General features: G+C 47.8%; 2 protein-coding genes across 2 annotated transcripts in view; one reads left to right on the forward strand and one right to left on the reverse strand.

Moving 5' to 3' along the window:
• Samd4b (sterile alpha motif domain containing 4B) overlaps window positions 1-12,162 on the reverse strand; it is a 41,082-nt gene extending 28,920 nt beyond the window's left edge. Inside the window, exon 1 of the mRNA XM_046440050.2 lies at window positions 12,052-12,162. The gene's annotated coding sequence lies outside the window, so the exon portion shown is untranslated. The remainder of the gene's footprint in view (window positions 1-12,051) is intronic.
• A 4,540-nt stretch (window positions 12,163-16,702) lies between these two features.
• On the forward strand, window positions 16,703-21,795 carry Gmfg (glia maturation factor gamma). Its single transcript, XM_046440271.1, has 7 exons — window positions 16,703-16,837; window positions 17,243-17,339; window positions 17,460-17,509; window positions 18,317-18,366; window positions 20,461-20,543; window positions 21,402-21,475; window positions 21,607-21,795. Exons 1-7 carry the CDS (start codon window positions 16,718-16,720, stop codon window positions 21,676-21,678), a joined length of 546 nt encoding a protein of 181 aa, XP_046296227.1. The 5' UTR covers window positions 16,703-16,717; the 3' UTR covers window positions 21,679-21,795.
• The last annotated feature ends 1,980 nt before the right edge of the window (window positions 21,796-23,775 follow it).

Here is a 23,775-nt window from a genome sequence, read left to right on the forward strand (position 1 = left end):
AGCAAGAAGTACCCAAATTCCTCTCTTAGGCTGGAACTACAATAGGTTGTTTCAAGGGATTTAGAAATCTTGTCCTAATAGGAAAAGTTTGAAGGTACTAAGTTCCTTGTGGGGAAAGAGAAGACTTGGGGGAACTTGCAATACTAACTTTGAATATCTGAAGACATGGCATACAGAAGACAAGACATATCTGTTCTTTTACCCTAGAAAAAAGAGCCATCTACCAGGGTAGATAGATAGCTACCACTTAGATAGCTCTAAGTGACAGGCAACACGGGATATGGGAAATGTTTAAAGTCAAGAAAATTTAGTTCTAGTCCTACTCCAACCTCAGATTCACTTTGATTTTGAAATTACATCTGCTTTTTTTCTCTGGAATGTGTGAGATAAGAGGCTGACCTAGGTCAGACATGACAAATAGGTTTTACCTCACAGGCAAACTCCAACTGATTGGTAGTAGCTGCTTGGAGCACTATGAGAGGAAGGATCCCAAAGAAATGAAGAAAATAAGACATCAATGGGGAATGAGTAATAAACTGGGGTTGCCTGTAATCCCAGTGATTTGGAAGGCTTGAGGCAGAAGGACTGATCCAAAGCTTGGGGCTAGCTTCAGCAACTTAGCAAGACCTTGTCACAAAATACAATAAACAAATAAAAAAAGAAGTTGGGGATATAGCTCAAAGGTACAATGCTCCTGAATTCAATCCCCAGTACCACAATAAATAAATAAACTGGGACAGATCCCACACTATGCATTATTTAAAAACACCTGAGCCAGGCATGGCAGCACATACTTGTAATCCTAGCAGCTTGGGAGGCTGAGGCAGGAGGATCACAAATTTGAGGCCAGCCTCAGAAACTTAATAAAACCCTGTCTTGAAATAAAAAAATAAAAAGGGCTAGGGATGTAGCTTAGTGGTGGAGTGTCCCTGGGTTCAATCCCTATTGCTGCAAAAAAGTAAAAAACAAAATGCTTGAGCAAGGACTGGTGGTCCATGCCTGTAATCCCAATTACTTAGGAGGCTGAGGCAGGAAGATTGCAAGTTTGAGGCCTGCTTGAACAATTTGGTGAGGCCCTTTCTCAAAATAAAAAGGGCTGGAGATATAGCTCAGTGGTAGAGAACTCTGGGTTCAATCCCCAGAACCCCAAAACAAACAACACATTAAAAAATACAAAAATAAATCTATATCTAGTATTTGACCTGTAACTTGGAGGGATGTCCATAGATGTAGAGTATGTACAATAAGATGCTATTTTTGTTTAAAGAAAAGAGTCATACACAAAGCCCCTTATATACTAATATCTATTTGCATGTGTACAGAGAAATGTGTAGAAGAATACACACTAGGCTAAGATTGGTTACTCTGATGAGACAGGAATGATAAACACTCTCTTTATGCAATTTTGTACTATTTCACTATTTTTGTAATTTTAAAAGAATTTAACTTTAAGAAAAAAAAACCCTGCATTCTACTTCCTGGATTAGTAAGAAAGAGTACTGGGATTAATTATCAATGTTTGCCCGGGATGCTGGGTAGATGAGTGACAGCTCACATGCCTAAAAAAATCAGTTTCCCTTCCCAGCTCCAGCATTTTGTGGCTTTCAGTCCCAAGGAGGCAACAGCTGCTTCAACATAAGGAAGAATTTTAAAATAATATATCTGTCCAAGAATGGAACTGGCTGCCATGTGAGGAGGTAATAAGCTCCCTGGCTGCTGAAGTGGTCAAACGGAGGCTGGATGAACATCCCTTGGGAGTGGGAGGGATTCCTTCACTGGGTGGCAACTCAGAATGACAGAAGGACATGTTACTATTTCAAAGGGTACATTTGTGACAGGAGGTTTGATATGCCAACAGCACTTACAGCAAAAAGATGACCAAATCCACAAACAGACCAAGATGTGCATACTCTTTCCCATAGATTCTTTTACTGGGTTGTTACTTTTCCTAAGCTACAGCACTGCATTCCTCAAATAAGCAGCTGACTAAACATTAATCCAGTTTCTTCCAGCAAAGTTTTGGGACAGAATGGGGTCTCAAATAGGATGCTGACAGGCCAGGCTTTGAACAAAACAGGCCAACAGGAACTATGGTGAGTTGGAAAGTACACACCCTGTCTAAAGGGAGATGTCACTATTCAGCTCTGATCAACTGCTGCCATGTGGGAACGTGAGTCCAGTACCATTAGGTCTTAAGATTATTTAAAAGATGAGCTGAAATCTGGCTTTTAAAAGAAAATTCCCTTAGTTTTAAATGTTGGAAACGAATTCAAATTAAAACAGCAACTGTGAACTACTACTACTATCCTAATTTGTGGCCTGTGATCCTTGAACACATGGACACAAATTAGGATAAGACTGTCTTGTTTATAACTTTTAAGTCACCCATTGCTCAGGGAACATGACTGGTGGAGAGGATCTAGTGACGGAGGAGGGCGCTTACAATCTGCAGTAAATACTGGGGGCTTCAGGCAAACAGTCACTTTTAAGATTGCACTGTCAAAAAAAAAAAAAAAAATCACCCCTAGCGTTCCCTATGTTTTCAGGACAGAAGGGTGGCCTTGTGTTTGGTCTGCATGGTGACTGAAAAGGAAGACTGGTTGAGATTCTTCCACTGAAGAACTAGAGGTCTTCAGCCATCTCTCTCCCAGGTGCTTGGCTACAGTGAGACAAGAGGACATGGATAAGGCAGCAGCATCAATTATTATAAGACATCTCACCATAGCACCACCTTACTCTGCCTGCCAAATATCATTTTCATTTCCAGTTCCCACCATTGTGGAGTTCCTCTTGGAAAAATAATGTCTTTCTTGGTTCTACAAGTGGACACAGGTAAAGTGGTTCTACAAGTGGACACTGGCTAAAGCATCCTCCTTGGACTCTTGCTGAAACAAGTGGAGAAAATAAGTTCTCAATTACTGGCTGCCACTCTGCTACCGCTAGTGGATTCTTGCTTTCAAATGAAGCCAACTCAGATAAAAGCATTCAAGAAATTAGGGGAGAAAAAGAGACCTAGTCACAACATTTGAAGACCTAGATCCACCTAGCCTCAAACTAGTGACCTGGACTCTTCAGTTTCATAGATCAATACATTTCTTCTTGGCTTAGGACAGTTGAGTTTGGTTTCTGTTCCTTAAAACTGAACTTGGTAACTTCCATACAAAACAAAATTCAGCACTGCTCTGGTCTCTCTATCCTCATACAACTGAAAATACTCCCTGCTTTTGAGGAAAGACAGAACAGAAAAACCTCTATGGCAAATCTCTCGACAGCCCTGTAATACTGCAGTCTTTATGATATATTTGGACCAAGTAACCTTCTTGGAAAGTACCTACTGTTGCTGGAGGTGAGAATGGAACTAATAAAAAGCTAAGAGGTTCCAGGGAAAACTGTCCTCTGGGCTTCCTCCCTGGTCCCAAACCGGGAAGGAGTCCACAAACAGAAAATGTATGTCTCTGGAAGTCAGCTCCTTTCATTCAGAAACAGGACCTAGCTCCAATCCTGGCTCTCCTGCTGATTGATACTTACTTGCTGTGTTGACCTTTGGCAAGTAACTCAGTTTCTTCCTTACTGAAGCTTCTTATAAGAATTAAGTGAAACAATGTATATAAAAATACCTAGCATGATGCTGAGCATGTTTTCACACATCATAGATTGTCATGTGCCAGGCCCCAAGCTAACAGTTCTCCAAGGATGAGCTCACTGATCCTAAAAAAATCTATTCTAAAAATATATGTGAGCAGCTGGGTGGCTCATGCCTATAATCCCAGCAACTCAAGAGGCTGAGGCAGGAGGATTGCAAGTTTGAGGCCAGCCTCAGCAACTTTGTGAGATGCTCAGCAGTTTAGTGAGAATGTCTTAAACAAAACAAAACAATAAGAAGGGCCAGGGATGTAGCCCAGTGGTAAAGCATCCCTAGATTCAATCCCTAGTATCAAAAACAAACAAACAAACAAGCTGAGTAGGATACTGTGTCCTTATCCTAGCTACTCACAAAGCCAAGGCAAGAGAATCACAAATCAGATGACAGCCACGGCAACACAGCCAGACTGTCTCAAAAACAAAACAAAACAAAACCCCACAAAATACACACACACACACAATGTATGAGCATACTTATCTTACAGATGGAGAAACTGAGGCACAAAGAAAGTATATCATGTACCCATGATTGTATGCATAGCTAAGCTGAGATTTTTTCAAGGGTCAAATAGCTTTGTTTCAGAGTTCCTACTCCTGTGACCAAAACACTATAGCAGTCTATAAAACCTCTTCCATACCTAGAAAGTTGGGCCTATGGGTATACCCTTTAATGCCATCTCTGGGTAAATAAAGGCTTCTATTAGCCTTCCTGCCCATTCCTAGCTCTTCTATGGGCTTTTGAGGAATACCTATTTCATAAGCAAGGTAACAAGCTAGTTACCTTGAGGTTAAATCACCATCCTGAGAATAGAATGGCAGAAGTCAAAGGAGCCTAACACCTCTCTTGAAGGAACCAATTATTTCCAGAAACTCCTCACATATGTACATTACACACACAATTGTCTCAACCTTTTATACGAATATGAATGGTCCTGGGGGAAGGAAGGAGAGGAAGAGAGAAAGGGCCTCTGGAAGATTAGCAAAACATGGGGAGCTCCAGGAAACCCTGGAATAGAGAAGAAGCTGGTGTTCCTCTTTCCGTTTTTAAATCTGTTGAACCTTCCCCTTAAAAAAAAAAAAAAAAAAAAGTCTACCCTTTCATTCATTTTGTACATTTGTATTTTCCCGTTTAGGAATGTAATCAACTCCTGCAGATCAACCATCACCTCTGTGGACAACTCAGGATTTTTGAGTCATCTTCGACAGTTTCCTCTTCCTGAAGATGTAGTCATCAAATCTTGATAGTTCCTTTATCTTTTAGTTGTAGATGGACACAATACCTTTATTTTATTTATTTATTTTTATGTGGTGCTGAGGATCAAACCAGGGCCTCCCACATGTGAGGGAAGCACTCCACCACTAAGCTACAACCCCAGACCCAGTTCCTTTTTCTTTTTTGGGTGGGTGGGGAGGGAGGGTGGGTACCAGGGAGTGAACTCAGGAGCATTCAGCCACTGAGCCACAATCCCAGCCCTATTTTGTATTTTATTTAGAGACAGGGTCTCACTGAGTTGCTTAGCACCTCACCATTGCTGAGGCTGGCTTTGAACTCGATCCTCCTATCTCGGCCTCCTGAGCTGCTGGGATTACAGGTGTGTGCCATGGCCCAAACCCAGTTTCTTTTCTTTATTTTATTTTATTTTTTTTTAATTTTTTATTGTTGGTTGTTCAAAACATTACAAATTTCTTGACATATCATATTCCACACTTTGATTCAAGTGGGTTATGAACTCCCACCTTCACCCCATACACAGATTGCAGAATCACATCAGTTACACATCCATTGATTTAATATTTATTTTTTAGTTTTAGGTGGACACAATATCTTTTTTATTTTTATGTGGTGCTGATGATGGAACCCAGTGCCTCATGCATGCTAGGTGTGCACTCTACCACTGAGCCACATCCCCAGACCCTAGTTCCTTTTCTTAATATCAGCTAAGCATGTCCTTCTCTCTCCTGAAATCTAAGTGGCTCTGGAACTAGACTGCTGGGCTGGAAACATAACCCTACCACTTACTATCTGCATAACTTTAGGCAAGTGATTCGACCTTGCTACGCCTATTTTCTCATCTATAACATAGGTTTAATCACAGCACCTATCTTTTTGTTTTATAAAAAGATTTTATTTTTTAGGTTGTAGTTGGATATAATACCTTTATTTATTTTCATGTGATGCTGAGGATCGAACTCAGGGCCTCACATGTGCTAGGTGAGTGCTCTACTGCTGAGCCACAACCCCAGCCTCACAATACCTACCTCGATAGAGCTGTGAGACATAAATGTTCTATCCTATATTCCTTTCTCTGATCTCATCAAATCCTATCTTCTCTACACCCCAAAACACACTGGGTTCTCTTCATCTTTACCACCACCACTTTCAAGTCACCATTCCTTCATCTGGGCAAATGGAATGCTTCTTAACTCACCTTCCTGCTTCTATCCTTGCCCTTGTTCTCCTCACAAAAACCAAGGTGACCTTTCTTTAAAAAGAGGGGGAGGGGGCTGGGGTTGTGGCTCAGCGCTAGAGTGCTCACCTAGCATGCACGAGGCACTGGGTTCAATCCTCAGCACACATAAATGTAAAATAAACATAATGTGTCCACCTAAGAAACTTAAATTAAAAAAAAAAAAAAGATCATGTCACTGTCTTGTTTTAAAAACAAAACAAACTCTTCTAATCCAATCCTACTCGACCCTTTTAACCAGATCTGGACTCAGGCATGTCCTCATCTCCCTCACCTTCCCTGCAGGAAGGAGTCTTTGATACTACCAAGAGGTGTTCTGTCAAAGGCTGCAACTCTGTCCCAAATTCCCTAGACTTCAGAGCCACGAGGGAAGGGAACACTATGCCAGTCTTCACTACTCTGTCTCCACTCCGCAGCACAGAACCTGGACATAGCAAGGTCTCAAGAACTACCTGTGATAAATTTCCCCACCCTGTGGCAGTCCTTTCTTTGCACATTAATAATGGTTCATTTAGAATATCCCATTACCAGGTCTTCCCCCAGCTGGTGCCTCTCATCTTTCTGGTTTATCAGATTCAATAGTCACCTCTCAAACAGGCCATTTCTGACCACTTTATACCAGCCATCCCCATCCCCACCCTTTCTTTCACCTACAGTTTTATTTTCTTCGTCGCATGTATCACACTCTGATTTCTTTTATGGCTTGTACGTCTCCCCTCCATCAGCAGGTAAGCTCATGAGTTTCAGGAGTTCCTCTAGACCTTTTTATTCTCTGCTATATGTCTAGGACCTAAAACAGTGCTTCCATGAACTTGGAAGTTCATGGAGACACTTGAGACTTTTATACTCCATACACTGCTGTTCTATAATTTCCCACAACCAGAGTCTATTCAACAAAAACAGAACTCCACTCCTATCAACCTCCTTTAACTCTCTTCCAAAGTTCTGAGCCCAGGAAATGCAAAGCAGAGGTGAGGAAATGAACACAGGACTCCTGGATTCCATATCGTGCAAGTCACTATAGAGTAGGTCTATCTGATCACCTCATCCCTGCCTCTTGCAGTGAGATCTTAAAGGAAGAGTCTGGTGGGTCAGACTCGCCATCAGATCTTTCTAGACTCAATCAATCAATCAATCAAGAGCGGATGATGACTGGGACTGGGGGACAGTGAAGAGGGGAACTACCATTAAGGCCCAAAAATGTCATGGGATGATCTGGCTTAGCAACCAAGAGATTGAGTTCCATTATATAGAACCAAAACACGTCTCTAAAATTCTCTGTCATCATTTCATATTTATTCAAGGAAAAAACTCTTTCCAAACTGAAACTCTCAGGAAAAAGTTCTCATTTCACTGAGGCTGCTAAAGGGGTAGGTTGAAACCTGAGGTTGCTAAGGACCATCTCTGTAACCACAAAGCAGAGTCCTGAGGATAAAGCTAACTTAGGGGAGAAATGAGAAGATTGAGAATATTATTTGAACTCCTGGATGCAGCTTTTCTTTGTGGTGCTGTGGATTGAAATCCCCCTTTTAAACCGCTTTGAGCTAAGGTTCTATTGTTCACAATTTGAAATCCTCCTATCTTGACTATACAAGCCACTCTGTGCTAACACTTAGCACTTCAAGGCATTGTTCTAAGTATTTCACTTGTACTAACTTAGTCCTTATAACAATTCAATGCAGTAGAATTACTCCCTTTTTTAATTGTGGAAATTAAGGACAAGAGGTTAAATAATTTGTCATAGGACACAATACTGGTAAGGGATGATCTGGGATGCAAATCCTATATGGCCCCCCAAAGTCTGCATACCTAATCAACACTATAACACCCCACTGGCAGCCACCCCTATCTGAACTGAAAATCCAACTCTCTGATCCATGGCACTACACTCTTAGGACAGACAGGGCCCAAAGACCTTCTATCAGTCCCCATTTCACCATACATAAAATGAGGACAATCACAGTTTCCCTTCCTCATAGGCTTCCTATGAATATAAGATGAGACAGCACAGAGTTAAGTACTTAAAAAATTCAATAAACAGTAGTCATTATTAATATTACTCTGTAGACCACTCAAGAGCTATAGAGTAGTGCAGCTGGAAAATACTACCAAATGAAAGAGATGTCTTCTTTCATCTGTCCACAGGTGAACAAAAGTGACCCCATGAGTGAGAAATAAGGAGGCATTCTTGTGTCTGACCCACTGCTTATATTGTTTTCTCTGTTCGGATGGCATCCCATCCCTGCTCCAACTCTTGGGGAATACTCCCCAGCCCAAATACAACTTTTCTAGGAAGTTTTTCCAAATAAAGGGCTCCCTCTCACTGCTGAATCCCCACAACATATAATTTGTACCTCATGCTCTGCCTGGTCTCCCTGCCCAAGCCCTCTACCGAACTGTGAGGCTCCCTGAAGGCAGGTACCAGTGTTTACCTAGAATCTGTTTCCTCTTGGGAAAAAAAGCTGAGAGCGCTGGGGAGGCACCAGACTTAAGGGCTAGGGGAGAAGAGAAACCAATCAAAATGGGATGAGGCAAGTCACCAGTAACAGAACTTGGGATAGGTTAGCACAAAGCAAAGTCCTATACATAGGAGCACGTGGGACAGGAAGAGAGGCAAGGGGACTGGGTGTAGAGAAGAGGTGAAAGGAAAGGGGGCGTGGGGAACAAGTGCTGAACCTGAATGGGGAGTGAGAGCTGAAAACCATGGGCTACCAGTTCTCCAATGATTTCCAATGACTCATGGAATGCAGATCCCACCTGGTAGATTGAGAGAGGAACAAGACACATCCCTGTACTTCCAGAGTTCCCAGGCCAGTGAGGCTGAGTGGTCAAATATACCAAAAACCACCAGAGAGAAGGTGAGTGGAGCTCTAAATACAATGGAGGGCACTTGTCAGTTAAGACACAGAATGAAAAGACCGAAATGTGCCTCAAGGGAGGGCGCTTATGTGAAGAGGGATGAATGAGGAGATGAGAGGGACACATATGTTCAAGGAGGTAGCAACTTAAAGCAGAAGCACCAAAGACTTGGGGGTGGGCTGGAGGGGTAGAGGGAAAGCCAGAGGGAGAAAGTGCTAAGGAGGATATGAAAGAGAATCATGCACAGGCAGAACCGAAGTAATTACTAAGAGTGGGGTGACCTTATGGAGTCAAGATCCTTTCAAGAAGGTTAAGGAGTCTTTTTGGAGGATAGGTACTTCACAAAGGGGATTCCCAGGAAAATGGGAGTGGGGAGCAGGGCTCAGAGGCAACTCTGAGGCATTTTTCAGGGACTTTTTGTGGGGAAAGGAAAGTCAGCCTAGAGGGCAGAGGTTCTGAAAGTTAAGCATGCATCAGAATCACCAGAAGGGTTTGTTAAAAACTCAGGACTGCTGGGTCCTGCTCCCAAGTTTTCTGATTCAGCAGGTCTGGGTGGAACCTAAGAATCTGCATTTCTAGCAAGTGCTGCAGCTGCTGCTAGTCCCAGGAACAGACTTTGAAAACCACTACTGAATAGGAAGAGGTTTTTCAGTGAAGGATCCCTCAAAGTGAAAAGGAAGAAGACTTCTGAAAGGAAAATGGGGGAAAGTTCTCAATAAGTCTTAAAGGAGAGAGTTAAAAGTCTATCTCTGAAGCAAGGTGGTCTTTGGGGGTGGGGCCTAAAAAAACTATCCAAGAGAAAACTCTTTGAACACTGGGATTCCCAGTATATATGCGTGTGTTTGGGGAAAGGGAGAATCTTTAAAAGCAGACACTGAGGATTGGAGGGAGAAGTCTGGAGGACACTGGGGCCTCTGAAGACATAATGGGAGAAGGAGGCTTAGAACCCATAACGGTCTCTGAGCTGGTTTTGGAGGAATGATAATGGTGAAGATAAAGGGTGTATATAAGGTCTTAAAGGCAGTAAATATGACACACTCCTGAATAAGGTTTCTCAGGGGCTATACAGGGGAAATTAAGGGAGCATTCTGAGGAAGTCTCAGAAAGTGTTGGGGTTGCTGATACAGGACAATTTTGGAGAAAATTCTCTTAAAATTGTCGGGGGAAGGTGTAGTCTCCTGAAAGTTCTGATAGAGGGATCTTTTCCCCCAAAACTCCTCAGACATTTCTGATGAGAAACCTAAGTCTCCATAAGGGCATGTGGGGAAGTGGGAAGAAACCCTTCTGAGGGGGACCTGGGAGTGTCAAGAGTAGGATTTTTTATTTCGGCAGGATATTAAGTATGTGTGTAGGGTCTTCTATAGGGGGTTCCAGCACATTTAGGGGACCCCGAGGGAGCGATATCTCTAGGAAGGTCTCTTCTAAGATTTGAGTAATGATTCAAAGGGTCCTGAGTGTCAGGAGGGTCTCTGAGAAGGATTTCCCGGGCTATCTCAGAAAGGCTCCAGGCGGTTATTGGGATCCTTTGAAGGGGGGGGGGTCTGAAAATTATATTTCAAAGGGGTCATGAAGAGGATCTTAAGAGTTTTATTGGAGTTCTAAGGATGTTCTTTAGAATAAAGTTAATCTAAAATAGGTCCACAAGGCAGGGGGAACTTCCAAAACCAGGTTATCTAAGAGGGGGTATTTATTCTTTTTTTTTTTTTTTTTTGTACCAGGGACTAAACCCAGGGGCACTTAACCACTAAGCCACATCCCCAGCTCTTTTTATTTTGTATTTAGAGACAGGGTCTCACTTAGGGCTGGATGAGTTGCTGACGCTGGCCTTGAACTCACAATCCTCCTGCCTCTGCCTCCCCAGTCGCTAGGATTACAGGCATATCAAAGGGAGCCTGGCTCTAGGAAGCGTTCTCAAGGATATGGGAGACAATGAGTGAACTTTTTGGAATATGTAGTGTTACTGGGAAAGATTTGGGATGCATTAAAGGGGTTCTGGAAGAGGTTTTCGGAATTTGGGAGAAAAATTCTCTGGAGATTTCGGGCAATTTCTGGAATTTTAGAATAGAGGTAGAGAGTCTGGCAGAAGGACTGTTGGGGTACCTGAAGATAATCCCTAGAACATCTCAGGGTGGGGAGGTGTGAGGAACATTGAGGTCTCTGGGAGAAATTTGGGGGGATCTGCGAAATGGTCCAAAGGAGACTGTGAAGCGGGAGTGTGCACAGAGGATGGATGCAACAGGGTGACTGGGGGGTCCTCCAGATGAGTTTCAAGGGTCAGGCGTTTCAGTGTGAGTAAAATTGGGGGGAGGGGAAGGAAATCTTCAGGGGAGATATTCAGGGTTCATCGGGGCATTTGGGATTATGGAAGGATATGAGTGAAAATCTGTAAGGAGAGTTCTGGAATCGGGGTGGGTGGGAGGAAAATTCTTGGGATGTGTGAGGAGGAGACTGCAGGGATGTGCGAAGCAGGTCTGGGGAGGGGGTTTCTGGAATGCCCGGGGGTCTGGAGGCGATTTCGGGGGGAGGTCTTGGAAGGGGAGAGGTTTTGGGGGTGACGACGGCAGCTCCTGGGGGAGACGTGAGAAGAAACGAGGAGTGGCCTCCGCGGGATGTTTTCCGATCAGGAAGGAGGACAGGGACCCGGGGCCAAAGGGCGGGGGTCTGCGGGGAAGGCTGCTGGGACACCGGAGGGTCCCCGGGAAAGGCGGTTGAAAGGCGAGGGCTGCTCTCTGGGGAGGCCTTTCGGGCCGTAGGCGGCAGCCCCAAGAGCTTCCGGGGCTCTCCCGGCTGATCGGCGCGGCTCGGAGGGAGGTCCCCGGGCGGCCCCGGGGCGATCCCGAGGGCGTGAGGAGATTTCGGAGGGAAGCTTCCGAAGGGGCCCGGCAGCGAGAGTGGCGGCCGGCTGCGGGCTTCTCTGGCGGGCCCGGCCCCCGGAGGCCCGCGCTCCGCGCCCGCCGCCGCCCGCGGCTCGGGGTCCCTGAGGGGGCGGGGCCGCCCGCGCGGCCTGGGTCGCCCTGAGGGGAGCCCCGCGCGCCCCGACCCGCCGCCGCCCCGCGCCCGCCCGGCCCGGCCGGAGACTCACCGCCTCGGCCTCCGCCGCCGCCGCCCGGGCCTCCTCAGGCCACCGCCGCCGCCGTCGCGCCCTCTCTGGCCCGCGAGCTCCCCTCCCTCCTCCCGCACCGACCACCGCCGCCGCCACCGCCGCCGTCGCGCTGCGTCACCGCGCCGTGCGTCACCGCCCCAGGCCCCGCCCCGACGGGGCCACCGCGCGCCGGCATTAGCTTACGCCCGGGTGACGAACGGCGCGCCAGCCAACGGGCGGCGAGGGCAGCCCGAAGGGCGGGAGGTGTGCGCCGAGAAAGGCGGGGTCCTGGCCTGGAGGGGAGCGACAGGGCTGGAACGAGGCCCAAGAGGCCCGCCCCCTCCTCAGAGGGATTGGTCGGACGTGGGGGTGACGGGCAGTCCGCCAGGTCTGGGGCTCCGGGCGGAGGGCGGGGAAGGGGAGGGGCGCGCGCCAGGTTTCCAGGGCAACGGGCCCGGCGGAGCCCGGGATTGGACCTCCAGGCCCACAGGGGGCAGCCTCGCTCGGGTCTACCTCACGGCCCGGAGCCAAGTCACAATTCCTCATTCTGGCGTCCAGGGCCTTTTCCCCGCCCCTCTGACACGCCCCACCGAGGGCCTTTACCCCGCCGCCGGGGAGCGTCTGGCAGGGTGCGTCGGGCTCCAGGGTTCCGGCGGCCCGGCCTGCCTCTCTGAACCCCTCGCAGACCGGACTAGCGAGGCGAGATCGACCCTTTAGGCTGGAAATAGAGAAGGCGTAGTAAGCGCTCGGCGTAAAGGAGGCCGTCAATAAACGGGAATGATTGCTACGACTTTTGTTGTAATCTAGCTAATCCACTAACTGTGCAGCATCGGGGTGAATTAATCAGAATGGGGCCCGTGCTCAGAAGGTTCCTAGGTGACACAGACGTGGCTTGTTACAGGAATTCAGAGACTTGCAGTCGGGGTGGAGGCTGGACTTCAGGGCTGGGTGTGGTGAGAAGTGAGTTGCAGCCAGGTGTTTGACCACTGGAGGGAGTTTGGACTTGTCCTGGGGCACGGGGGAGCCAGGGAAGGGATTCAAGAAGGATAGGGTCATGGCGAGTTGGGGATTTGGGGAGGTGTCTCTGGCTTATATATGGAGGGTAGATTGGAAGGAATGGCACTAGGATCTGGGGGTCCAGGGAGGCAGCAGGGGACAGGGGCAAAAGAAGGGTTGCACCAGGGCGGGACTGTGGGCAGGGGAAGAGGTACAGGTGGGAGGGACGCCCAAGAGGTAGACTGAACAAGCTCTGAAATTGGCTGCGGGGGAGGGGAGTCCAGGACAAAGCTAGAGTTCTGTCTGGGAGATTGACCCCCGGGGAGAAGCTCAGTGCGGGATGCCCAGCAGAAAGGGTACCCAACCGAGGAACCTGAACCTTGAAGAACTGCAGCTGGAAACCAAGGTTAAAGGATCATGAAAGATAGTAGTTGAAGCTCTGGGAGTAAGTGACCTAGCCCAGGGAGTAGAAAGAACCAATGGAGACTGGACTTCATAGAACCCTGAGAAATGGGAACTCTTGAGAAAAGGAATGACACTCTCAAGGATGATTGAGAACGGACAGTAAGAGAGAGAGGAGGAAAACCAGGTGTTCGCGGCCTCACAGATGCTGGGAGGAGGCCATTTCAAGCCAGGGTGGAGGACATCACAAACCCTGCCTACTACATATAAACACTCCTGCTGTATGGAATGGTTGTGCTCAAATCAATGCTGGTTTGTTTATTCATTCACTGAGATTTCTTGAGTGTGTCAGGCTCTACTCAAGGAGGTAGAAATAGGACAATGAACCAGACCAAACAAAAAAAAATCCCTGCTGCTGTGAGGCTTCCACTCTAGTGGAGGGACACAAACAATAAATAGCAAAATACGATGTAACTTGGTGGTAAGTACCCTGAGAAAAACAAAGGAAGCTAAAGGGATGGAGTGGGGCAGTCAGAATTATTTCAGATAGGGAACAGCCTCTATCAGGTGAATCTTGAGCAGATAACTGAACGAATGAAGGATCGATCCAAGAGGGAAAGAATTCCATAAAAAGGGAACAATATATACAAAGGCCCTGTGGCAGGGTCATTTACAGAATCAAAGAGGCTAACATGACTAGAGTGGGGTGAGCCCAAAGGAGAATAGTGGAGGACAAGGTCCAAAAGGAAGTGGTAGGGAGAAATGCAAATAAATATAGTTTTCAAGGTCACTGCAAGGACTTTGGCTTTTACTTTTACCCAAAGGAGATGGGAGCCATGGGTGGGTTTTGACAGAGATGTCTTTTTTTTTTTTTTTTTTAAACCATGCTGGGAATCAAAGCCAGAACCTTACACATGCTAGGCAAGTACTCTGCCACTGCACTATATACCCCAGGGATGTCATCTGATTGGTTTTATGAAGCTCCCTGCAGTTATGTGAAGAATAGTTGGGGGGGGTGGTAGGACAGAGTCAGGGAATCAGCATGGAGGCAGCTACCAAATCCAGGCAGGAGATAAAAGTGGGCAGACCTAGGAGATGGGCTCAGGGGGAAGAAGTGGCCAGCGTCTGGTTATATGCTGGAGTCCAGAGCTGACCAGTTCCTATGTACATTGCAAAAGAAAAGATAAAGGTCAAGCATGAGCAGGACATCCAGGTGGAGATGTGAAGTCTTGTGTTCAGGGAGAGCCCCAGACTAGAGAAAGAATAAGGGTGCCCTTTTTGAAAACTGGGTGAGGTCAGGGCAAATAGAGGCACCGCAAGGACTGAGCCCTGGGGCACTCCAATGTCAGGAGAATCAGCAAGAGACTGAGAAGGAGCAGTCAGAGGAGTAGGAGGAAAACCTGGCCAGTAGGTCGTCCCCAAAGCCAAGATGATTCAGGGAACAGGTAGTGAGTGACCACGCTGGACACAGCTAATGAGGACTGAGAACTGACTGTTAGGGCCACACCATGGATGGCCTGAGTGACCTGACAAGGGGTATCAGTGGAGAGGGCGAGGGAGGAAGCCTGGTTGGAGAGGACTCAAGAGAAAACAGGGAGGGGAAATAAAAGGCAGCAAGTGCAGATGACTCTTTTAAGAAATATTGCTGAAAAGGGAAGGAAATGAATGAGCAGCGGTTGGGCAGGAGGTAAGTTTTTTGTTTTTAAGATGGAAGGAATATGCCTGTATTCCAGGCTACTTGGGAGGCTGAGGCGGGAGGGTTGCCAATTCAAGGCCAGCCTCCACAACTCAGTGAGACTGTGTCTCAAAATAAAAAATAAAAGGGGCTGGGGACATTGCTCAGTGGTAGGATGCCCTTGGGTTCAATTTCCAGTATGAATAAATAAATGAAGAAAGAAAAAAGAAAGGAAGAAATGAATGAATGAATAACACTACATGTAGGCACAGGGGAAAGATTCAGTAGAGATTATGAGAATATTGATGAGAGGTGAGAGAGGAAGAGTCACGGAGATTCCCTTGATCAGGAGGGGTGGGGCCGGGGACAGGTGGGACACCTGCCCATCATGATGCGGGTGAATCAACAGGATGAGCAAAGTGGGGGTAGGACCCTGGGAAAATTTTCTTTTGTGTGCTTGAATTTTCTCACTAAAAATAATTACTTTCCTTTTATTTCTTCTTTATATGACAGTTAAGATTATTATATTGATTTTTAAAATTTTATTTTGTGTAAGTAGGTCACATGACCTAGGAATTTCATTTCAAAATGGAAACCAGGGCAATATAAAACTAATTTTTTTAAAGTAGGGGTATGGAGTTGAACACGGTGGTACACACCTGTAATCCCAGCTACTCAGGAGGCTGAGGCAGGAGAATGGCAAGTTTGAGGCCAGCCTCAGCAATTTAGTGAGACCCTGCCTCAAAATTTAAAAAATGAGCTGGCATGTAGCTCAGTGGTAGAGCACTTGCCTAGCTTTGGCAAGACCCTGGGAAGCTTGATCCCTAATACCACACACATAAGAGGGATACAGGTCGGACAGGGCTTGACTCCATTGTTGTAGGGCCTCAGGACCATTATGAGGTCTTTGGGTCCATGAGATTGAATAAGTGTGTAGGAAAAAAAAATTCCCATCTTTCAGACAATATGGAGGTGACTGTCCATCAACTGACGTATGGACAGCTAGGGAGTATGACTAGCAAAAGTCTCTGTACCCCTCTTTTCTTAACTCTGGGATTCGGATATTTCAGATAGGGATAAATAACCCAGGAAGGCTTCTTGGAAGAAGAGAGGGGCAAAAAGCCAAAATTAACATCTACTTTTTTTTTTTTTCTTTTGGCATTAGGGATTGAACCCAGGATGCTTAACCACTGAGCCATATCCCCAGACCTTTTTATTTTTTATTTTGAGACAGGGTCTTGCTAAGTTGCCTGGGGCTTTGCTAAGTTGCTGAGGCTGGCCTCAAACTTGCAGTCCTCCTGCCTCAGCCTCCCAAGCCACTGGGATCCCAGGTGTGCGCAATGGCGCCCGGCTAACGGCCCTTCTTTATTGAGCACCTCCACCTTGCTGGGACCCATCAGGGAGGGAGCTCTTTTGTCCTCATGACAATCCCAACTCAGAGGGGCAAATTTACATACTCAAGTCAGTCGCAGGGGTGGGCAGTACTAGAACCCTGAGCCGAGTGATGGCAAAGTCTGCCAGATCTGACAGATGGGGGGAAGGAAGAGGGGGAGGAGCCCCCGTGACAGTTGTCCCAGAAAGGGCATAAACAGGATGTGGTGTTGGGTGAAACCTTCCCCCTGCCCTGCAGCCCGCCCCCTGCAGCCCTGGTCCCCACCCCTAAAAGACAGCGGAACTGAGAAAAGAAGAGGCCTGTGGACAGGAGAGACCATGGTCAGTGGCCAGGGGCCAGCGGGAAGGGCTGGGGGCTGGACTAGGGTTGGGGCAGGGGCTGGGAGGGCCCTGAGTAGAGGTGGGATGGAGGGGTCACCGGGAGGGACCAAGACCCAACCGTGGCAAAGTTGGCAGGGAAGAGAGACGGAGGTTCAAGGCTCACTCCAAGGCAGCCACCTCTGGGTGTCCTTGAGAACCCACGGGGACCCCCGGGGAGGGCTGGGATGAGCCTCTGCCCTTGTCCCCCCAGCTGCGTCCTGGGGAGGCAGGCCCCTGCCTCGTGTTCACAGGCGCCTCAGATGGGCCAGTGGGACCCCCTTTTCATGGTGAATGGCAAAATTCAGGTTTGGGGAAGGAAGGAGGGCGAGGCCAGGCCGGCTCAGCCCTTCCTGGTCCCTCCTGCAGTCTGACTCGCTGGTGGTGTGCGAGGTGGACCCAGAGCTAAAGGAAAAGCTGAGGAAATTCCGCTTCCGAAAAGAGACAGACAACGCGGCCATCATAAGTGAGTGACATCTGTCCCCACGGAAGGCCAGGAGGGGGAGGGGACAAGCAAGGAGGGCCAGGCTAGCGGGGTCCCTTGGATGGGAGGGGTGTCTCACCCCCATGTGTCATCCCTCCCCAGTGAAGGTGGACAAAGACCGGCAGATGGTGGTGCTGGAGGAAGAATTTCAGGTGAGGGGCCGTGTGGATGGGACCCCCAGAGGCACAGGGTGGGCCTAGGGAGCACAAGGGACTGGACAGATAGATACACAGAGCCCCATACTGGGGACCAGAAAGTTCTGGTGCAGTGGTGACCCTAGGCAAGGGACTTCGCCTGATGTTTCTCTGTGTCCTCACCTGTGACGTGGGGGAGAATAGACCTACTTCATGGGGTCGTTGGCAAATCCAATGGTTTAATCCTGTCATGGATCTAACAGGTCCTGGAACATAGTACATGCTCAATAAAGTGGTAAAGATAATGATAGTACTTCCTGGGCGCCTAACTGAGTTTCCCGGGTAGTTAAGAAAAAGCAGGAGACCTTGATAAATGGATGGACCTCACCCTCTTATGGCCCCACTCTTTTTATCAGTCCTATGGGGACAATCATAAAGCTTTTGTCATGAGGTCATGATAAGGATTTATGAAGGGGTCATAGAGCCTGGGGCTGGCACTGTTGGCCCGGGGAGGGTGCCTAGCGGTGAGCTGGGCTCTCTCAGGCCCTCTGAAAGGAAGTATTTATCATGGGAACACAGATTCACATCTGAACTCTGCTGCTCAATATCTGCAATCTTGGACAAAGGACTTGACCTTTCTAGGTCTTAGTTTCCTCAACAGTCAAGTGGCCATAATAATAGGATCTACCCCATAGGGTTCTGAGAGAGCTCAATGAATTCATCCATTAGATTAACCTTAGAATAGTGCCTTGGTTTATAGTAAGTGCTCATTTAGTGATGGTCATTTTGTTTCGTTTTGTTTTCTTCTCTTTCTTTTTGCCTCAGAATATTTCCCCAGATGAGCTCAAATTGGAGTTGCCAGAGAGACAGCCCAGGTATTCTGAGGGGAGGACCAGGCTGGGGGAGAGGGTAATGATGGAGGTTTAGGCTGAGGACTGCTTGGGCTCCAGTCCTATGCATGGACTCAGGATCTCTGTGTTTCAGGCCAAGAGTTCATATTCTAGAACTTTTTATTTTTCAGAACTAGGAATGGAACTCAGGGGTGCTCCACCACTGAGCTACACCCCATCCCTTTTTATTTTGTGACAAGTTCTCCCTCAATTGCTGAGGCTGGCCTTGAACTTGCAATCCTCCCGCCTCAGCCTCCCAAGTGGCTGGGATTACAGGCACGCATCAGTGCGGCTGACTCACTTTGTTTTTTTTTTTAAATAATGATTTCCTTTTTTTTCAGTACTTGGGAATGCTTTAGGTAGAAGGATTTTTTTTTTCTTTTTGTGGGTTGGAATCTAGGACCTCACACGTGGTAATGGTAAGGTAGAATTCTGGGTGAAGCCACATGGGCCTGGTGCTTTTTTGAGGAAGAGCCCTTTAACCATTTCTGCAAAATTGATCTGTTTAGATTTTTCACCTCAACTGAGCTCATTTGGATCCCTGGCTCTAGGTCTCAACTGGGATCAGCTTTGTGGGCGATTGACAGTTGCATAGGTATACTCAGAAGGGGTCATCACACCTGAGGAGGTCAATTTGACATTCTTCATAGTTTTATCTTTGAACTTGGGTTTTATATGAAGTCTGGTGGGACAATGGAACATGAGCTGGGGGCCTGGAGCCTTGGCTCACATGAGGGCCCGCCTCCTGCCACCTCATCTGGATGGGTTCTCTGCTTCTGCCCTGCGGGCATGAGGACCTCAGGGCCTGGCCCACAGCCCTGCGACACAACTTTACGGGGGGCTCCTGTGGGCATCTGCACTTCCTTCACAAGAACTCACAACTTTAGCTGGTGCAGTGGTGCATACCTCCCAGGGGCTCCGGAGGATGAGACAGGAGGATCACAAGTTCAAACCCAGCCTCACAACTTAGTGAAGCCCTAAGCAACTCAGCGAGACCCTGTCTCTAAATAAAATACAAAATAGAGCTGGGGATGTGACTCAGTGGGTAAGCGCCCCTGAATAAAACACACACACACAAAAACCTGCACAACTTTAAATCACAAATTTAAAAAGACTCTTAATCAATATAGAGAAAGACCGCAGAAGAAAGGAAGATATTTTGCTGCTTTCATTTTATTTTGTTTTGGTATTGGGGATTGAACCCAGAGGTGCTCTACCACTGAGCCACATCCCCAGCCCTATTTTGTATTTTACTTAGAGACAGGGTCTCACTGAGTTGTTTAGCGCCTTGCTTTTGCTGAGGCTGCCTTTGAACTCAGGATCCTCCTGCCTCAGTCTCCTAAAAAGGGCTTTGCATCTTTGTTTTGTACACTGGGATTGGAAAATTATGTAGCTAGCCCTGGATAGGGTTCCAGTATACAGGACAGTATTGCATAGTGTTTGAGCATTCATTGGCGCTAAATTTCCTGGGTACCAATCTTTGCTGTATCCATAGAACCTTGGGCCAGTGACTCTGGACCTCAGTTTTCCAATTTGAGTTTTGTAATAACTATAGCACCTATTTCATAAGTTTATTGTGAGTTCAGTAAACCCTTACTATTATCATTAGGCAGATTGAGAGATAGATAGATAGATAGATGATAGATTGCAGTGCTGGGGATTAAACCCAGGGCCTTGTGTGTACTAGGCAACTGCTCTACCTCTGAGTTGTACTTCATCCCTCTTGCTATTATTATTTGTGGTCCTGAGGATTGAACCCAGGGCCTCACTCATGCTAAGCAAATGTTCTACCACTGAGCTAAACCCTCAGCCCTTTTTATTGATATAGGATCTTGCCAAGTTCCTGAGGCTGGCCTCGAACTTATGATCCTCCTGTCTTAGCCTCCTGAGTAGCTGAGATTACAGTCGGGCATCACTATACCCAGCTGCTGTTATTATTTTCAATCACTTATAGTGTTTGAGTCAGTGTCAAGCCTCGGTTCTGAGTCTCAATCAAGAGTCAGGCTTGTGGATTTGGGGGGTGGCTGTTGGGCCTGGGCTTCATCCTATCCTGAGTGTGAATTCCCTTTCATGATATAGGTTTGTGGTCTACAGCTACAAGTATGTGCATGAGGACGGCCGAGTGTCCTATCCTTTGTGTTTCATCTTCTCCAGCCCTGTGGGTGAGGCACGGCTCTACCCTTCCTAAGGAACAGGTCTTAGATTCTGTGTATGGGGTGTGTACACCAGGGTATATGAATGCAAGCATGTACATGTGCATACATGTATGTGAAAGTGTATTGGTGCCTGTGTTTATGTGTGTGTGATTATGTGTTTGTGTGCAAATGTGTACAGGCACCTGGGTTAAGAGTGTGAAGATCAGGCTGTGTGAACCCTTGTAATCCAGCACCTTGGGAGGCTGAGGCAGGAGGATCCTGAGTTCAAAGCCAGCCTCAGCAACTTAGTGAGGTGCTAAGCAATTCAGCAAGACCTTGTCTCTAAAATGCAAAAAAAGGGCTGGGGATGTGGCCCAGTGGTTGAGTGCCCCTGAGTTCAATCCCTGGTACCAAAAAAAAAAAAAAAAAAAAAAAAAAGGCACGAATATGGGGCATGGGGCTGGGATGTAGCTCAGTGGTAGAGCACTTGCCTAATATGTGCAAGACCTTGGGTTCCATCTCTGACACTGAAGAAAAAAAATGATACAAGAAGGAGAACACGTGCGGAGCGCTTGTGTGAGCGGCATGTGGCACGCGCAGTGGTGAGGGCGGTGAGGGGGCTCTGATTCACCAACAGCATCCTCCGACCTCAGGCATAAGCCCATCTCTTTTACCTAGAAATTTCTATCTGGTCCCCAAGTCATCTCCAGAGGCCCTCAGGACAAATCGAAGCCCCGAAACAAACCTAAAAACTCTGAATTACAGCTTCAGAGACCTCCTAGAACAGCTTCTAAGACGCTCTGAAGACTGCGAGCCTGCAGGTCATGCCGAGGTTTGTCAGCCCTCCTGGGCCCCCAGATGTGCCCTGTCCTCTCTCCTACACAGGCTGCAAGCCGGAGCAGCAGATGATGTACGCGGGCAGTAAAAACAGGCTGGTGCAGACAGCGGAGCTCACAAAGGTCCTGGGGCACGGGCTCCCAAGTACAGGCGGAAGGGTCCCGGGGCTGGGTCCGAGGGAGGCGGGAGGGAGGAGGCTCCAGGCCTGAGTCCTCCCGGACCGGATCCTAACGCTGAGCTTGCCCTCGTCCAGGTGTTTGAGATCCGAACCACCGACGACCTCACCGAGGCCTGGCTCCAGGAGAAGTTGTCTTTCTTTCGTTGACCTTTGAGCCAGGAACCTGAATTCATGATGTGAGTCCCCAGCAGGACCGGAGCCTCAGACGCCGTAGGATCTGAACATCTACGACTGGAAACACATTAAAATGCCGGAACTCAGAGACCTCGGTTCTGTCCTGTCAAGTTTCTGCCGCTCACAGTCCTGCAGTACCAGCCTGTGCCGGCAGGGGGCGGGCCGACCTCGTGATCCAAGAGCTGGGAAAGGATCCTGTGGGAGAAAAGGAGGTGCCCGCAGGATTTCCTGGGGAGGCTGGAGATGCGGGAGGTCTAGGTGTCCTGGAAAATGAGGGGGAACAGCTGAACCCATGCACGGGTCACTCCTAAGGGGAACAAGGACACCTAATAGTAAAGAAGGTAGGGTATCCATTTCTGTCCCAGGTTTCTCCACTCCCAAGCTCTGGGCTTCACAGACATGAGCCTCCGCTTACTGCCGTTTTCCTCCGCTGAGTCCTCAGGCAGAAAAAAGATAAAGTCCAAAAAGTTTCCAAAGGACCAAACATAATTGCTCCAGGAGCCTGGGAGCTGCTGGGGTGGTTGGCTGGGGAGGATGGACAGGCCTGAGGGTCCAGGGCCGTGGGAAGTCCCCCAGGATCCCAGTGGACCCCAGAGGGGCTGAAGAGTCCGTGAAGGGAGACCCCATCCACCCCATTTCATTTCTTTCCTCCTTTCTTCTGGCACCTCTGGGCATTGACCTCTCTCAGGTCTTCTGTCTCCGCCTCCCAAGGACATTCATGGACCACCTATGGTGTACTGGGCTCTGAGAATTCTGAGACAGGCAGGTCTTCACAGAGATGAATCATGCTCTTTCTGCCTCTCTCTGCTTCTCTCTCATTGTCCCTCTCTATCCCCAGGTTCGGGGACCTGGGAACTCCCTCCCCCAACTTCTTTCCAGGTTACCTGTAGAGGTGGCTGTTGCCATGGTAACAGTGACAAAGTGACCTTGAACCTGGTGTTCCTGGAGGAGGGTCTAACCCTGTCCTCTCCTTCCCAGTCCTAACACAAGGTCTTCTCGCCACTCCACTCTGCCCCATCCCTTGCCCCCCTGTGCCCTTGTCCCCAGTAGGACAAGTTCTTTGCAGGAGGGGTTCAGGATAGAATCACTCTACCCTGGGCCATAGAAAAATTCCCCTGCTTCAGTTTTCTGGGGTGTTGAGTGGAGCTCTTCTCCTTTCTCTTGGTGCTCCCCACCTCCATCCCTCTACCTATCCCACTGATCACAGCCCCAGTGCCTGATGGATGGAGATGGAAAAGGAAGAGGGCTGGGATAAGAGAAGTATTCAATTAAGATAACAAGGAACTGGCCTGGGAAGGTCAGAGAGGCAAAGGGACTTGTCCAAGGTCATACACTTACATAATCAAATAAATGATAATAGATAATTCTCCTGTTGGGGCTCCCTATGTACAACATACTTCTGTAAGCACTATGTATTAACTAATTTAATTCTTACAATAGCCCACGAAGAAGGTACCATTACTGTCCCCAATTTTAAAGATGAAGAAACTGAGGCACAGAAGCTAAAATTGGTCTCTTGAAGCCTCATGGCTAGATGGTCTGTACAGTTAAAATACCAGCCCCAGGTCACCTTGTGATCAATGGCCATACTCTCTCTTAGCAAGAGATTTAGAGAACCATCTCCTCCTCTTCCTTCCCCTCCTTTCTTGCAGTTCCCACCCATCCATGGCATCCAGGCTCTTGATTGTAAATAATCCAATCAGAAGGGAGCATGTACAAGGACTTGCCCAATCAGGAGCCAAGAGTTTGGAAAGCAAAAACCAATCAAAGAGGGAGACTCTGGGAGGCAGTCCAATGCAGAGTGGGTATGACTAGAATGGTGGAAGGACCAATCAGAGAGGCCAGAACAGAATCTGTTATCCAATGAAGAGTCAGCACATGGGGTGTGGCTTTGGGTTTAGTCTGACTCCTCAGAGGGGCGGTACCAACCAGGGACCACCTTTTCTAGTTCTGCCAGCCGAGCTTTTAGACTCCCACAGATCCAAGCTCCCTAATTTTTAAATCGGGCCTCTAGACTTTCCCTGAGGGATGGTTCCCTCCTAATCTTGAATGTGAGCATGGCTTATATTT

The sequence above is a fragment of the Marmota monax genome, unplaced genomic scaffold (assembly GCF_021218885.2).
Source record: "Marmota monax isolate L192 unplaced genomic scaffold, Marmota_monax_Labrador192_F-V1.1 WCK01_AAM20220418_F8-fsc00228, whole genome shotgun sequence".
In the NCBI taxonomy this organism is placed as follows: Eukaryota; Metazoa; Chordata; class Mammalia; order Rodentia; family Sciuridae; genus Marmota; species Marmota monax.

Bases quoted from the DNA above. Each gene is read 5' to 3' on its own strand.
- Gmfg (XM_046440271.1), top strand. From the start codon at position 16,718: ATGTGGTGTTGGGTGAAACCTTCCCCCTGCCCTGCAGCCCGCCCCCTG. The intron at 18,367-20,460 runs GTATTCTGAGGG...TTCATGATATAG, and splicing joins TTGCCAGAGAGACAGCCCAG to GTTTGTGGTCTACAGCTACA. The intron at 21,476-21,606 runs GTCCTGGGGCAC...GCCCTCGTCCAG, and splicing joins AGACAGCGGAGCTCACAAAG to GTGTTTGAGATCCGAACCAC.